The sequence below is a fragment of the Notothenia coriiceps genome, unplaced genomic scaffold, assembly GCF_000735185.1.
Source record: "Notothenia coriiceps isolate Sejong01 unplaced genomic scaffold, NC01 NC01_scaffold00000339, whole genome shotgun sequence".
Classification (NCBI taxonomy): Eukaryota; Metazoa; Chordata; class Actinopteri; order Perciformes; family Nototheniidae; genus Notothenia; species Notothenia coriiceps.
Genome location: NW_011333040.1, coordinates 3831563 through 3846879, shown reverse-complemented (window position 1 = coordinate 3846879; position 15317 = coordinate 3831563). Strand labels below are relative to the sequence as shown.

Here is a 15317-nt window from a genome sequence, read left to right as displayed (position 1 = left end):
TTACGAGTACTCCCATATCACCTTGCATGAAACAAAAGACAGACACAATTGTACAAAAAAGCTAGTTATAGTTTTCATTCTTTCAAATCAGGAAATGTCTGTTGAAGCAGCTTGCAAAGAAAAAACTATATATATGTAAAAGGTATATGTATAAATCCAATAATAATCAACAAACGAACAGCAAATTCCATAGACAAAAGAATTTATAAGTTATATACAGTGTTTCTACTTGAGTGGTTTGCCTGCCTAGCAGCAGCTGAGGCTTCCCCCACCATATGAACTCTCGGGTGTAGATACATTTTTATCTTTAATACAAACGATGAGCTAATTTCATTGTAAAGCATAAGTAGATGCAGCATCTCTTAGCCCAACAAACATACACCCACTCTTTGATTAACCAATTTCTGGGAATATAAATCGGTCATGCTACTTTATGGACGCTGGATTTGGCTACTATGCGTAACAGGGAAGTGAAACATGTTTGTACAAAGCACACAAAGAAACAAGAGGCACCTACATAAGTATATCATACGGACGCATATTCAGTGGGTGTGTGTTATCATTTGAGGGCCAGCCGTGTACATACAAATGGGTAGCGGACTCTCGCCGTGGGTGTGTGAAAAGACAAAGCGTATACTGTGGCGTCAGTGTGGCAGTAAAGCAAATAAAACAGCATCAAGAGCATAAAAGCCGCAGAGAACATTCTAAAAGCAGGCCCAGGTGGTGAAATGGGCCTTGCTTGGCAGTTTTTACACAGTGCAGCAACATTAAATAGCTGGGCCTAGCGCTGCCACTGTAACAGAGAGAAGCGCACATCCTCTCATCGTAATCGCTTTATCGCAGGTACAGGATAGACACTATGCAGGCTTTCTCTCTCTTTATGTTAGGCACTTCCTTTCTGCAATAGCTGCAGCTAAAGAGGCAGGCCCACCTTTGAAGTGTAGTGCCAATATATGGCAAGTTGTTTTCTCCTGGGATGCACTTGAACAGAGAGAGGGCTCTTTATTTCATAAAGGAAATATAAGAGAAGTACGAAGCATATGTATTAAGCAGGATGCAGAGGGAGAAGCAGAGGCTGGCTGTGTGTGTCTTTTTAGAGAGAAGAGAACAGCTAAAGGAAAGATGTTACAGCAGGCAAAGGATAGCACTGGCATTTCTGTAGCGTTCAATGGTCGGTAAATGTGGCTGTAGTGTGGCTGTATGTGTGCGTGTGTGTTGTAATGTCTGTTATGTAGGATGAAGCAATGCGCTGGCCTGCCTGACGCTTGCTGAAGAGAGATGAGTTGCTTGCCCGAGCGTGGTAACGCGCTCGCTGCGACCAGGAGAAGGCTTGACTTGCTCTGAACCGCTCCTCGTCCAGTGCCAGCAGTACTCATCGGTCCACACTGCTCTGCTGGGGGTCCGGGCCCCTACACACATAGCAATAGCAAATGTGAATGTGGCAGTTTGCCAGCCTGAATACATGGTTCCCAAAAAATAGGCGTATAGCGCTCATACATAAGTAATAGCGCTTTACAGATCTTAACATATTCCCTTAAAGGTGGGAGGTAGAAATTTGGAGAAAACCGAGCTCGAGTGAGGCTAGATTGAAAATACAGCAACTGGAAAAATCTGCTACTCCCTTTAAGCCGGACGGCTAAAATGATTGGTCGTGCTTTTTACAGTACTAGCGGCTTCGCACAGATGACATCTTTTTTACATGGATTTTTTGTCAAGGGCACTAAGAGCTGTGGCTACGGGATTTTAAGAAGCATTTCGCATGGAATTTTAGATAACAAAAAGTGTATGTCGAGGCCGGTTCTCCAACTTACCTACGCCCCACCCTTAACTTGTCGCTATGAATGTACATTTTACCATTACACCCTGACTGTAAAATCATTTAACAATGAAAAATGAAATATAAACCATCTACCCATATTTGGGCGAGAAGATAAACATTGTCTCAGATCAAAGCACTACGTATGTTGGCAATATTTATTTTGTGTCATTAGAATTACAAGAGAACAACTCAGCACTGAAGGCCAGTAATGTATAATTCCATTTCACAGAAAATGATTAGGGCAAGGCTATTTTGATCATGGATCCAGGTTTTGCAAGGATTTTTTTTCTTAATATCCTTGGGGGCTTTTGATGGCGTGTTTGAACGAGAGCATGAAGCAGCACGCTTGAGTTCAGGAAATCCATGGGAGTTATTTGAGAAAAATGTAGTACTTGTAATAAATAAATAGGGTGATTCAGTCTAAGTCTGAGAAGGGGTAATATAAGCAGCAGCAGCAGGATAACAGCAGCAGTAACTATTATTAAATCGGACATACGCCTCACTTGTTCTCATCTCTATTAAGTATTTTGACAGATATTTTGTGTATTCATAGCGTAATTTGTAAAAAGGACGCCCAAAAACAAATAACCAATTACTCTGTAACACATAGCATTGATTGTTAACATGCCAAATAATGGTGGAGACATAATAAGCTTGGATGCATAAGCAAATAAATGTCCTTCTAGGAGAAAAAAAAGGACTGTTAAGTGGCAGTATCGAAGAGCAATGCACTCTTCTTTAACGCTCACAGAAAGGGCCTCTGTCTCTGTATGGTTCTCCGTCGCTCCAGAGGTAAATACCGGGTCTACTACGTGTTGGATTAGAGCACACATTTCTCCTCTCTTTACTCTCCTGGATCTCACTAATGAGTCATTATTGATCCTGCCACGCTTTACCTTCATTCATGGCAGTCAATACCAGAGCATTGCAGTTTACGGAGGGCAAAAACACACAACAAATTAAACACACCGGCAAGGTTCATAACATGGCCCCACACCTACTCTCTGACAGACACAACACACACACACACACACACACACAGGCACACACACCCACACCAACACACACACACACACACATCACAACACACACACACACACACACACCACACCACACACACACACACACACACACACACACACACACACACACACACAGCACACACACACACACAGCACACACACACACACATCACACACACACACACACACACACAACACACCACACACCACACACACACACACACATCCACACACACACACACACACACACACACACACAGTTTCCTCACCGTGGACCTGGTTGATCTCCGAGTTCTGGGACAGGATTTCGTCTGCCAGTTTCTGCGCAGTAGGCAACACTTCGGTGTGGTGGACTGAGATCAGGTACTGGACGAACTTCTGCAGCTGGTCTCTGCTCATCTGGAACAGTGTTTCTGAGATGGGCAGGTGCAGTTTGACCTGCTCGGGCTTCCGTACTCTGTAAAGCGACAGCGCCACTACATGGGCGCAGTAAAATATGTCTTTGTTGCCGCAGGTGCATGTTACTGCTGTGATCTTGCAGCGGTCGAAGCTGACGCTCACGCTGCAAACTAGTTCTGGGGCGGAGGGTGTGGCGGGGTCCGTCACTGTGCCGCTGAGATGGAAACCTGAACAAGGGAGAAAGAGAAGAACAAAATGTCAAGAAAGATATCTTGTTTTAAAGAGATTAACAATAGGTACAGGTATTCCTTCAGTTACAGTTGTCTCATCCTTACATGTTTACTCCATAGCAGAAATTCATATTCATTTAAATTAAACCAAGCTACAACATTTTGATGATCTGCTAAGATCTGATATCATTTCTGAATCGAAAATGTCCAAATGTAACTGGTTCCAGATTCTCAGATATCTCGCAAATGCTCTTTGTCTTGAGAGTTCAATGAATATCTGGGTACTGGGAACTTGTGATGGGCTTATGGGACATTTTATAGAACATATATTAATTGATTTATAAGATAAATGAATCACCCTCACCTAGGGCTGCTCAATTAATCATATTTTAATCGCAATTACGATTATGGCTTGCAACGATTACGAAAACAACGTAATCAAAACTTTTTTCAATTATTATTATTTTTTTGGTTTTTCAGTTGAATTATACTTAAAGTTCAGGGTAATCAACTGTTAAAAACATACTGTTCACATTTCTTTCTCCAATAAATTGATGTTTTCAAAGTAAATGGATAATCGTTTTTTAATAATCGTGATATCAATTATTGACCCAAATAATCGAGATTATGATTTTTGCCATAATCGAGCAGCCCTACCCTCACCCCAATCACTGATGCAAATGTTCATTAGTTGAATCCCTGCGCCACTCAATTTGTTTGCTTTTACTCAGAAAGAGATAAATCAATACAGCACATTTGAGCTATTAAGTTTCAAGCAGAGCAACTTTGATTATAAGTACAATGAGAGGTACATCGTCATCAAGTAATTCAGAGATAAGAGCTGGCATGTATTGTCTCCATACAGAGCCAACAACTGGAGGTTTGTCCGAAACATCTATTAAATGAAAATTGGATAACTTGATCATCTCATTGACTGTGCCCTTTAGTAAATGACATTACTGTATACATGTCTTTAGGAATGAACACGCTCAGGATGAAACAGACTCAGTTGGACAGTCACCTGCCAAAAGGGCCCATTTTTTCTTATCTTCAGAGCACGATCAGGACCAGCTGCAGACTTCAGTCATGAATGTGAAAGTCAATGAAAGCGACAGAAACCTAGATGCAGGGTCTCGGATCGGGGATGCACTGGCAGGGGAACTGAGAGAGATATGAGGGAGTGAGCCGTGAGCACGGCTGTTACAGTATGAATTATACAGCCTCTTGTTTGAGTATAATGTTTGATCTCATCTTGACTGCGCTATCCGGAGGCGCGGCTAGTCATTATGCGAGGATGAATATGAATGAGCAGGGCGGGGTCCCCGGCAGTGGCCTAAAACACACACTGATGAGCATATGAAAGAGACACACATGTACGCACACACCGCAAAGCTGTGTGAGATCATGCATTTATTAATAATGGGAGTGGTTAGGACAGGCAGAGAGGAGCTTATGAATGCATTTATGTGCACAGGAGAGATCGCTGAAATGCATGTGGACCAGGCAAAGACATAGATCTCTTAAATACTTTTATCAAAGGACTGAGCACACGCATTGCTGTGATATCAAGCATGTATTAACGCAAATATCAAAGTGTATTCTAGGCCTCTATATTAAGTAAGAAGGGAGGGATTTGAATATTTTATAAGATATAGATGGAAATGGGTGAGGGGAACACAAGCAAGATGAACAGAGGTCAGGTTAAACCACTTATGGTTAAAGGTTGCACTAAGAATGCAGGTGCATAAGAAGAAATAGAGAGCAGAAAGTAAATAGGGTGACAACCGTTAGCTATAGTGTGCTGATGCCCTTAGGCTGGACAGAAAAATAAAGCAAGCTGGTTATATTTCTCTCCCTAAGCACAAAGACTCAGTCAGGAAACCCTTTTAACCACCATATACACGAGTGAGACCTAGGCCTTATAGAAAAATAGATATGTAATATTCAAAAAGCTCCATTAGCACAGATTTCGCAATCCTGCATATTTGCAAAAGAATCACAACAGAAATAGCCATGTTTGGTTATTGTATTATAAGTGTTAGCAGCAAATATCCAACGGTGCAGAACGGCAGAACATTGCCATGGAGATATGCTTTTCCATTGTGAAAGCCAACTGGCAGAGGAAGTACATGTTAGTTAACAATATCCACAGAAGAGGGGTATGGCAGCAATCTGCATCTGCAGTGATCATAGCCTATATACAGCTGAGAGAGGGAGAGAGAGAGGGAGAGAGAGATACTGAGTCACTCTTAAACGAGACAAAAAGGTTTACATGGTGCAGCTGGTTGAAGAAAGGAGAGCTAACTTTTTTCTGTAATGATATAAAAATTAGCAAATGCTTTTAATATTTGCTAATACATTTAGTTTGTGTGTGTGTGTGTGTGTGTGTGTGTGTGTGTGTGTGTGTGTGTGTGTGTGTGACAACAGCTTATGTTTCAAGAGTGGCCCCTGGTCCAGAGAGGGGAGCGAAAAAGAGAACATCAAAAACATGTGGGGTTGAGAGAGCTCAAAGAAAAATCAACCTCTGATGTGAACACACACACACACACACACACACACACACACACACACACACGTGTTTTGTCAGTTAAACTTTACTCAGTACTTTCCGAATTACACACACACAGCTAAAGCAGCTGCAGATTATTATTTTTAAATGTTTATTTTTCTTTTTTCCACTTGGAAAATAACAGGAATACTTTGCGAAAAAATTAAATGCATGTAGTATGAAAAGTGTTTGTGATTAAAGACTTGTTGGAAAAGTCAGCTGTGTTGCTTTAACAGACACTCTCACTCTCACCACTTCCAAGCCCTTTTCATGTGTCCCTCCCTCCATCCACATTCCCACAGCTCTTTCGCTCTCACTCTCTGACAGATGGGTAGGTAATGAGTTTCGCCTTCCCTGTCCATTTGTCTGGGCACCAAAAACTGCCCCCCCCCCATGCCAAAAATGCCCTTTTAATTTAGCCAAGCACTGGGTACAGGGCTATTACTGTTTAGGTACACTAACACGGAGGCACACACAAACCTCCCATGACTCCTGGTTGGGATGGTATGAAACCTTCAATGTCTCATGTGCTAGCTATTAAAGAGCCTGGTTCCCCCCTCACCCAGTCCACCCAGCTCCCCTCCCCGAGTGCTGCTCAGGGCTCTTTTCTGTGCATGTTCATGAGGCCAGGGTTGGCTTTCAAAGTAACCATGGCGGCCATTTTTAGAACAAGGCCTCTGTGAGGTTGCCCTAGAAACCCCTTGTGACCGCCCTGGTGAAATCACACTTGGCCCTAGGAGCTATGTAAGGCAGCGAGAACTGTGTGTGAAAGAGTGAGTGAGAATTAGCGTATGTATATATATATATGTTCAAATCCCACAAAGAACTGCAGACCACCCACACTTTTTTGGAGGGATCCACATCAAAGCATTCCCCCAAATAGAGCTTCACTCTATCTTTCTCTCTGGTTTTGAACTTGTATACCGATAAGCTAGCATGCACTCTCTTGACCAGCTAGGGCCACTTCTATCTATTCAACAACAAGGGGTCCCAGAAAGATTCCTGCTCTTATTTCAGGGAGGAAAGGCCCAAACTAAGACCTGCAACTCCTTCACCATACATCTGCTGTGATGGAAGAATGCCGCCTTTATACGCCGCATATAAAACAGGATTTAGCTTCCCACATGAAGGCAGGCGGCGAGTATCGGGGCCGGGCCAGAAGAGTTTGCTTGCCTAAGCACAAAAGTGCTCAGTGTTCTAAAAATCACTGGAGTAAATTAGATTGAGCAACATACATATATTTCCGCAATCAAATTAAGATTCCAAGTCAATGGAGAAAATTCTGGCCCAGCAGTGGGGAGGTCATTAAGTTTATTGGCTGAATTGGTCCGTGAGTGACTGTCACCTAAATCTAATATGGCACCATGCAGTCCTGTGTGTGTGTGTGTGTGTGTGTGTGTGTGTGTGTGTGTGTGTGTGTGTGTGTGTGTGTGTGTGTGTGTGTGTGTGTGTGTGTGTGTGTGTGTGTGTGTGAGATTCTGAATACATAAGTGATTTCAGTGGGGGGAAATAGGATGATACAAATAGGCTGGTGTGAAAGTGAGTCAACAAAAAGCAAAGCGATAGAAACAGAGAAGCAAATAGATATTTAAGGCCCATCTGCGTGTGCCCATTAACTTTAGCCTTGCACATTAATTCAATTATCTTATGAGCTTCAGACAGGAAGGAGAGCAACACCTAAATCCGACTCTTCCCTGTTAGAGCTTCTATGATCTACACCACTTGCAGCAGTTGGAGCTTTAACGTGGGATCCGTTTGACCAAAGATAGCCTTCTAAAACTTCACTGAGAAAAAGCCACTGGACTGGAATCCAATCTGTTTGGTTGGACTGAACTGAGAGGCCCTACTGAAATGAGATCTGAACCACAACTGTAGACAAGCAAGGCAGTTCGAGGAAAGGTCCCCCACCTCCAACACCACCTCCATCCCACCCACAGCTAAAGGACGATGTTCTACCAATGGGGCTCCTTGAACAGGCCCAATTAATAATCCTATAAAAGACAAACGCAAGGCTTTTCAGCCTCTTACAGTGTAGGTCTGTGTGAGTTACAATGAGTACATGCTTGTGTGGTCCTATAAGGAAGCACCCATACAGAGACTATAAACAAAGATCAATGCTATCCTGCAGGAGACCTTGCTCCAGGCGTGCGTGTGCATTTCTGTGTCTCCTAGGTGTGGGACGGGCTGGAATAACACAGCTGAGCTCCAGAGGCGGCCATATTTATGCGTTAAGCCCTCTGAACGACGAAAAAAAGGTTTTCTCAACCACCCGCACATGCACCAAATGAAACTCGCACTACCTCTGAATACTTATCCCGACAGCCACAAATGAGCATGAATTAATGTCCATTGGAATTCTATGAATTTCAATGCTTTTACTTCCGCTTGAGATTCTGACAGCAAAATATGCATGTTAATCATAGGGATGGGAGGTAAAGAATACACGTGTGTGTGTGTGTGTGTGTGTGTGTGTGTGCATTGACGGCTGTATGGGTGATTGGAGTTGTCATCAGCTGGCGGTGGAAATGACAGTTGACTACTGGGTTGCTGCCACTTAGTTGCTATGCGGTATATCAGAAATGACTTGCAATTTTCAAACTATCACTTTCAAAATGGATTCAAATTTTGCTGGATTGGGCCTGTCAAGCAGAGCCGATGCTACTGCTCTGCTGACTGATCCCAAAGGTCGGCTTTCAGAAGGCTATCCAGCACAGAAAGACAGTGGAGCCTCTGTTTAAGGATAGACACAAGACAAAAAGGCTAAAGTGATGAGAAAATGAGATATGTACGTAACACAATTCTGAAAAGAAACTGATTGACATTTAGGGAAAAACCATGGGAAAAACACTATCTTGCAGCAAGTGAAATGAGAAAATAGAAGGTGGAGCCAGCAACGAGCTAGCTTAGATTAACACAAAGACTGGGAGCAATGGGAAACAGCTCGTCTGACTTCATCCAAAGACAACAATATTCTCTTACCAGCACCTCTATTACACATACATGAATGCGTAATCGAACAATATATGTATGCAACTGTTTGTTAGCCTAGTAACAGAGCCAGGCTAGCTGTTTCCAACTTTTAACATACTAATGCTAGGCTATGCTAACTGGTTGCTAGCAAGTTTTTATCTTCCTCTCGGTAAAAAAGCAAAAAGCATATTTTTCAAAATGTCCACTATTCCTTCAAATGCAGATAACATATGTTAACATAACTATAGACCACAATGTCGAAGCTATTAACACAGATAACAACATTTTCGAATACAGCTACTTTACGCTAAAAAGGAAATACAATCATAGATTTTTGGTGGATATAATTTACCACAAGCCAGGCTAAGTTTTTTGTAGTTAACTAATACATTTTCATTATAGTCTAAAATTAATATTAGGAGTTATTTCAGAACAGCGTCTGTGTGGTTTTGGGTGAACCGTCTGTAAAGCTGCTATTCAACAAATCCCTGTCACTGGAGAAGCCATAGCCTGCTAATTCTGTCTCCTGGCTGTACATTAACTTTACATTACTCCAATCCATGTGCAAGGTTCATTAGTGTGAATGAAATTACAGCTGGCTGGAAACGAATGTGTGTAATTAGCAGAGGTCTTTCCCAGGCAAGCTATAGACGCAGGTAATGGGATCCATTGAAAAGCCATTGTCTGCGACTTGAGGGCTTCGCTATCTTTCTAACGACAAACCTATGCAGTTCAGACATAACAATGCTAGCGTCCTTCGTCTTATGAAGGAGAGCATGGGTTGAGATGGGCCAGGCTGTGTCTGTTAAAAACACTGCAAACATAACGTGTTTAAAAGAATAAAGAAAGAATATGGTCATGCACAGTTTTTAATGATTTTGTAATGTGCGTTTGTGAGGCGGAAGCTGTGTTTGTTAGATCTTGCACATCATTTGCAAGCAGAAAGTGTGCCAAAAAGGACATTTGCTGTGGCTGTCAGAATTGATTACAGATGTGTTTCTATTGTTTGATTTGAACTCTGCCCCATAAATCCTTTTTGAGATTAATCTTTTTGATAAAACAGCTTTCAAAAATTAATCTTGACATCAAAGCGGAAAACAAAAAGGGTATGAAAATGGCTGAACAAAATGTAGCAAAAATATTCTGTAAAGCTAGTAAAGCACACAGACAAAAGGGCTCTGCTATTGAGGCTAACATGGCTGAAAGTGAACAGAATTCATTTGCATATGAAAATAGCTAGCAGGGCACCATCAGCACTGGACTGAAAATTACCGCATGACTGTGTGAGCACATGGGCGAGTATGTGTGTTTTTCGGTCCACTTATCCACGCCAGGAAATAACCTTACACTCTTTACCCTTCCCATTTCGTTTGGAAAGTCAACCCACACACTCCACCACATACACACCCACACAAATGCACACTACCCCACCCTTTGACACACTCATGATGCCTTCATGCATGCACACATACTGGCTTCAGTGACTCCCTGCAGTCAACCTCCTGCTCACAAACAGCCCCTCCTCTTTCCCTTTTTCTCTCTCCAATAACTGACTCCTCCCTCCCACACACACACACACACACACACACACACACACACACACACACACACACACACACACACACACACACACACACACACACACACACACACACACACACACACACACACACACACACACTAGCCCTAAGCTGACCCGTTGTGTGTACTGACGTCACACACTAGACAAGGGGAGGCATCATTCCAGACAGACACACACACGTGCACACCCACACACAAACACACACACACACACACACACAGGCCCCAGCCGATGGGGGAAGCTACATTCCAGCACAGGCACACAGACACACAAACACACATCACCACGCCTGGCGGTGGGAAGCATGGGGAGCGCTCAGCTGTAGAGAAGAGGAGGGCCAGGGGAGGCGAAGGGGGAGTTTCAGTGAAGGGAGGAGGGAGTGAGGGCTCTGAGCCAGTGTTCCTCTGAGCTCAGCACTTCCCCTTTCAGCTCCAGCCAGCCGCCAGTTTGCGTAACGCAGCCCATGCAGGCCTGCTGGCTCGTGCTTAACCCCTTCCTTCCTGGAGTCACTGAGGTCACACTCGCTGTTCTCTGTTCAGCGGCGCATGCCACATCCTGGCATAAACCCGCCCCTGCTCAACATCCCCCAACATCCCCCTTCTCAGGCGTACCCATAATAGCACCGAGTACACTGGCCCAATACCCATACATCCACATTATTACCTGACAGATATGGGAGGAGATACACACACATGTGCAAACACAAAGAAAAACATTCACCAGGAAAATAGGTTAACCTTTTATGTGCTACTTTCTTTATTCAGTGGCTGAGAAAATCTACCATTCTGTGTCTTCTTTCTGATTCAATGTAGGTCTGAATAATCTAATACATAGGTAACCTGTTTGGGAGTGACCTGATTTACAGCGACATCTCTCTTTGAAAACAAAGACAACACAAAAGCACCGCAACCACTTAAATACACACTCATTTGTAAGCAATTACCAAGCAATTATCATTCCCACAGATTAATATGCAGCTCACATAATGATAACCTTAACACATAATTGTTTGGATTATGACAAAACAAAGAGAAAAACATTTGTAATTTAGATTAGGTAGAGCATGTGTACACCATATATATATTCAGATGTATAGGCATTGACCTTCCAGGAGCTTATGTAGGCCAAAGTGTCTGCTATACCCACAGAGATGTGAGGCCTCGTACATCAGACGTGGCACCTTCCCCCCTAAAAACCCCACTGAAAAGTGTCATAGCTAAGCTCACACTAACCACAGCAGACACAGTCCACGGCGGAGGGATGGGCAAGGCAGAGGGGGGAGTGAATGAGGGAGGAGGGGAGTTTCTCTCACATTTAATATCACTTGACACGCGTCATCCAGCATCTCTCAAAAAGCCGCTGAGCCTGTGTCAAAGCTGCGGCCCTGCCGAAAGATATTGCACACACGTAAACAGGGTGCACCTTGTTTGCGCGCGCACGCACACACACACACACACACACACACACACACACACACACACACACACACACACACACACACACACACACACACACACACACACACACACACACACACACACCTATAAAACAAAGGCAACCCAAAGACAAATATCTTAGCCAACTGGCTCTGTGATGGACGGCCTGCTGCAGTGAACGGGAATTACCGGGATGAAGACAAGTGAGGGAAAGAGGAGAGAGGGGGTGCAGGAGAAAGGTTGAATAAGTCTCTGCTGAATTGTGGTGGTCGATTCTCTTGCCTGCAGGCAATTCCTGTAAATATTGACGTTGATGTTAGGACCACTCTCTTAAGGATAAGCTATAAAACAAGGGGGTTACATTTACTCTGTGCAAACTGTAAGCATCTGAAATCACACGCTACGCTTGGCCTTCTCCAAGCGTGTTGACGGGAAACGGTGAGAGACTTTCAGGGTGATGCACAGAGCTGCAACCACATGAGGGAACTGAGCTCTCTCAGTAGGTTTACAGCTTGCTTCTCTCTCTCTCTCTCTCTCTCTCTCTCTCTCTCTCTCTCTCGATGGTTTAGGTTTCCACTCTCAAGCTAAAAGCAGGCAGCTGACATCAAAACCTTCAGAGAGACCCCTATTTCCCAGAAACGGCTCTCGTTTCATGTAAATAGCTGCTTTTCATGGCTACATTGGGATAAATTGCACCCTGCTGGACAAGACGGACACAATCTTCACCCTGGAGCCTCTTTTGTTGACATTTGTATGCGTTACCATGACAACACATGTCTGCCCGTTGCTTGCGTGTATGTACCCGTGTGTTTGCTTTCATGGGTTGTATTTGTAGGGGGAAAACACATTGCATATTATGTGGGCAAACACACAGGAAAACAGGCAGGTAAAGAATTCTGGTACCCTTCTTGTTCGTACTCAAACATACACAAGCAGGACTGCACAGAAAACAAAACATGAGTGTGACAAATACACTGAATGAGGTTAGACTTACTTCTAACTACCATGTCCTCGTGGGAGGCTGCAGGCACAGAAGTTTATTACTAATCATCTTTGCGCTAAAAAGGGCAAAACTAATCCAACTATGACAAAGCCTTTTTCCAAAACCCTCAAGAGGACTGTGTGTGTCCAGTCAGCTGGGATTAATCTGCTAGAGGAACACAATGATGCATGAATTATTTTAAAACAAGTGGGTTAAAGATGCCACTCCCCCTTTGGGATCACCGATGCTCTAGAGACTGCAGTTTCTAACCATCTAACTTTGCTGAGAGAGTACAAGCAAAGCATTTCTACACTGTTTAATCAAAGTTTCTAAAGTTACCATTTTCATTGCTGAAGAATATTCATATCCGTATGCAATTATGCTGATCATGTCTCGTCTGAGACTTGTGAAGTCAAGGACTATGCCACCTCTGAGACATTATTAAACAATGGCCAACTGCTTTGTTTATATTTGACCACGTGTCACTACCTCCTCATTACGTTCATTGCTGAAGGAGGCTATGACAGGGGGTCTAATGGGGGGTCAAGCAGAGGCTAAAACACAGCTGAGGGGGTATATGCCCAGCGCCATAGCAACCAAAAAGCAGGTTGAGGTTGTGCATATTAATCATAAGGCTAGAAAGTAGTATGTGTGCATGTGACTGTATGGGTGAGAGGATCTCCTCCCGTGGGCAAGTCAGCATTCACCCATGAAGTAGGTCAATGAAATGTGCCTAAATTAGGTCAGTGGCAGTCAATGGGTGCCATCCTAGACAATAACAAGAAGAAAGGAGGAAAGAGAGAGAGAGAAGGGAAGACAGAATCCATACGGTTAGGAGAGCAGAACCAAGCGGCTTATATCATTTTAACTTTAACACTTAGTTAATTACTGCTGCGATGTTCCATGTAGAACACACATACTCCAAACACACGCACAACAAAAGCCTCTGAACCAAAGCTCCTCCCAAAGCAGAGAAGTCTTCACAACTTCAAGCCGTCACTTTTTCTCTCCTCAAACATCCCTGGTATCAGAATCAGTGCTCATCAAAACCCTGTTTTGATTGAAAATGCTTTTGAAAAGCAGTCCGATTTGGTTACATTGCTTAGGTCTGATTATTTAGCACCCCTCCTCCTCCCTCATCTCCCTCTAGCTGTTTGAATACGAGCTTCTTTGTCAGCTGCCTCTGTTTCGTCTAGCTGTTTCCCTCCCTATTTTTGAAGAATCCACACCGGGAGAGAGGTTGTTGTGCGTTGTTGCCAATAAACGGAGGAACACAGGAACCTTTGAAGTCTGTGGCACGTTGTGATTCGCTTTCATCGTCCCGCATCTGTCAGTCAACAAGAGAAAATGTAACTCCAAAGGAAACTTTTGCTGCTTTTTTCCCCCAATTTCCTTTTCCACACATATACACAAAAACAAAACAACAAAGACGGCAAGAATGACAAAGGCTGTATTGGGCATTAGACAGACAGGGAGTGGGCTGAATAAAAATCTGAGAGGAGCTGCGAGATGTTGGAGAAGATTCTGATGTTGCTTCAACCGGCGCAGAACTCCTTCCTGCCGGGGCTTCCTTAGCCCACTTTCACACAAAGGGTAAGGGTGTGTGTGTGTATGTGTGTGCATCTCAGTCTTGCTATGCAGTGCTCTCTGAACTTTATTCTGTCAGCCCTCAGTCGCTCGTCTCAGAGCAGTTGGGTGTCAGAGAGGAGGAAGAGCATTGACAGGTGTCTTCTGTGGGCAGCGTGTGTTCAGCAGAGTGATGGCGGACCCTGGGCCTGCACCTAAATCACACACGCCTGCAGACTTGCTCTGACAGCCACCGAGTGTGGAGAGGGGGGACACACACACAAAGGCTCCCATCCCTGGGCAGCGATCAAACTCGAGCCCAAGGCTTGCCTAGAGATGTGACAAGGCCCACTTCCCCTTTTGCTGCTTTCCCCCCTCTTCCCCCTGCTGCCAATCATGTGTCGTATGTTTCACACTCTTGCACGCGTTTGTGTGCTGAGCGTTTGTGTTTGTGCTAAGGCTAAGCCTGTCTACACAAGTTAGGAGACGTATAGAAGCGAGAGTCGAGGAGACAAAGAGACACACGAGGAAACAAAGGGCTTAGCAGGAAGTGTTGAGCCAGAAACGACAAAATGTACAAGCTGACTGTGGCTCGGAGTAAAGCGAGCCACAATGAGTTACAGTGACTAACATTACTAGCCAGAGAGAGATGCTGGGTATAGGAGCCAGAGAACTGAACTGCAGCCAACCTGGATGAGGCTTGGTCCAGATACGTTGGGACAGTACTTGGGGCCCAGCTTCAGTCAGTTAGAGCAGGGGGGGG

At 44.0% G+C, this 15317-nt stretch overlaps 1 protein-coding gene across 1 annotated transcript in view; it reads right to left on the bottom strand.

Annotated features, from left to right (window-relative positions):
- Positions 1 to 1227: 1227 nt before the first annotated feature.
- Positions 1228 to 15317, bottom strand: part of LOC104950193 (zinc finger SWIM domain-containing protein 6-like) — a 27337-nt gene continuing 13247 nt past the window's right edge. Inside the window, exons 2-3 of the mRNA XM_010776678.1 lie at positions 3111 to 3467; positions 1228 to 1409 (exon numbers count right to left, since the gene is read on the bottom strand). Coding sequence (XP_010774980.1) covers positions 1228 to 1409; positions 3111 to 3467 — 539 coding nt within the window. The remainder of the gene's footprint in view (positions 1410 to 3110; positions 3468 to 15317) is intronic.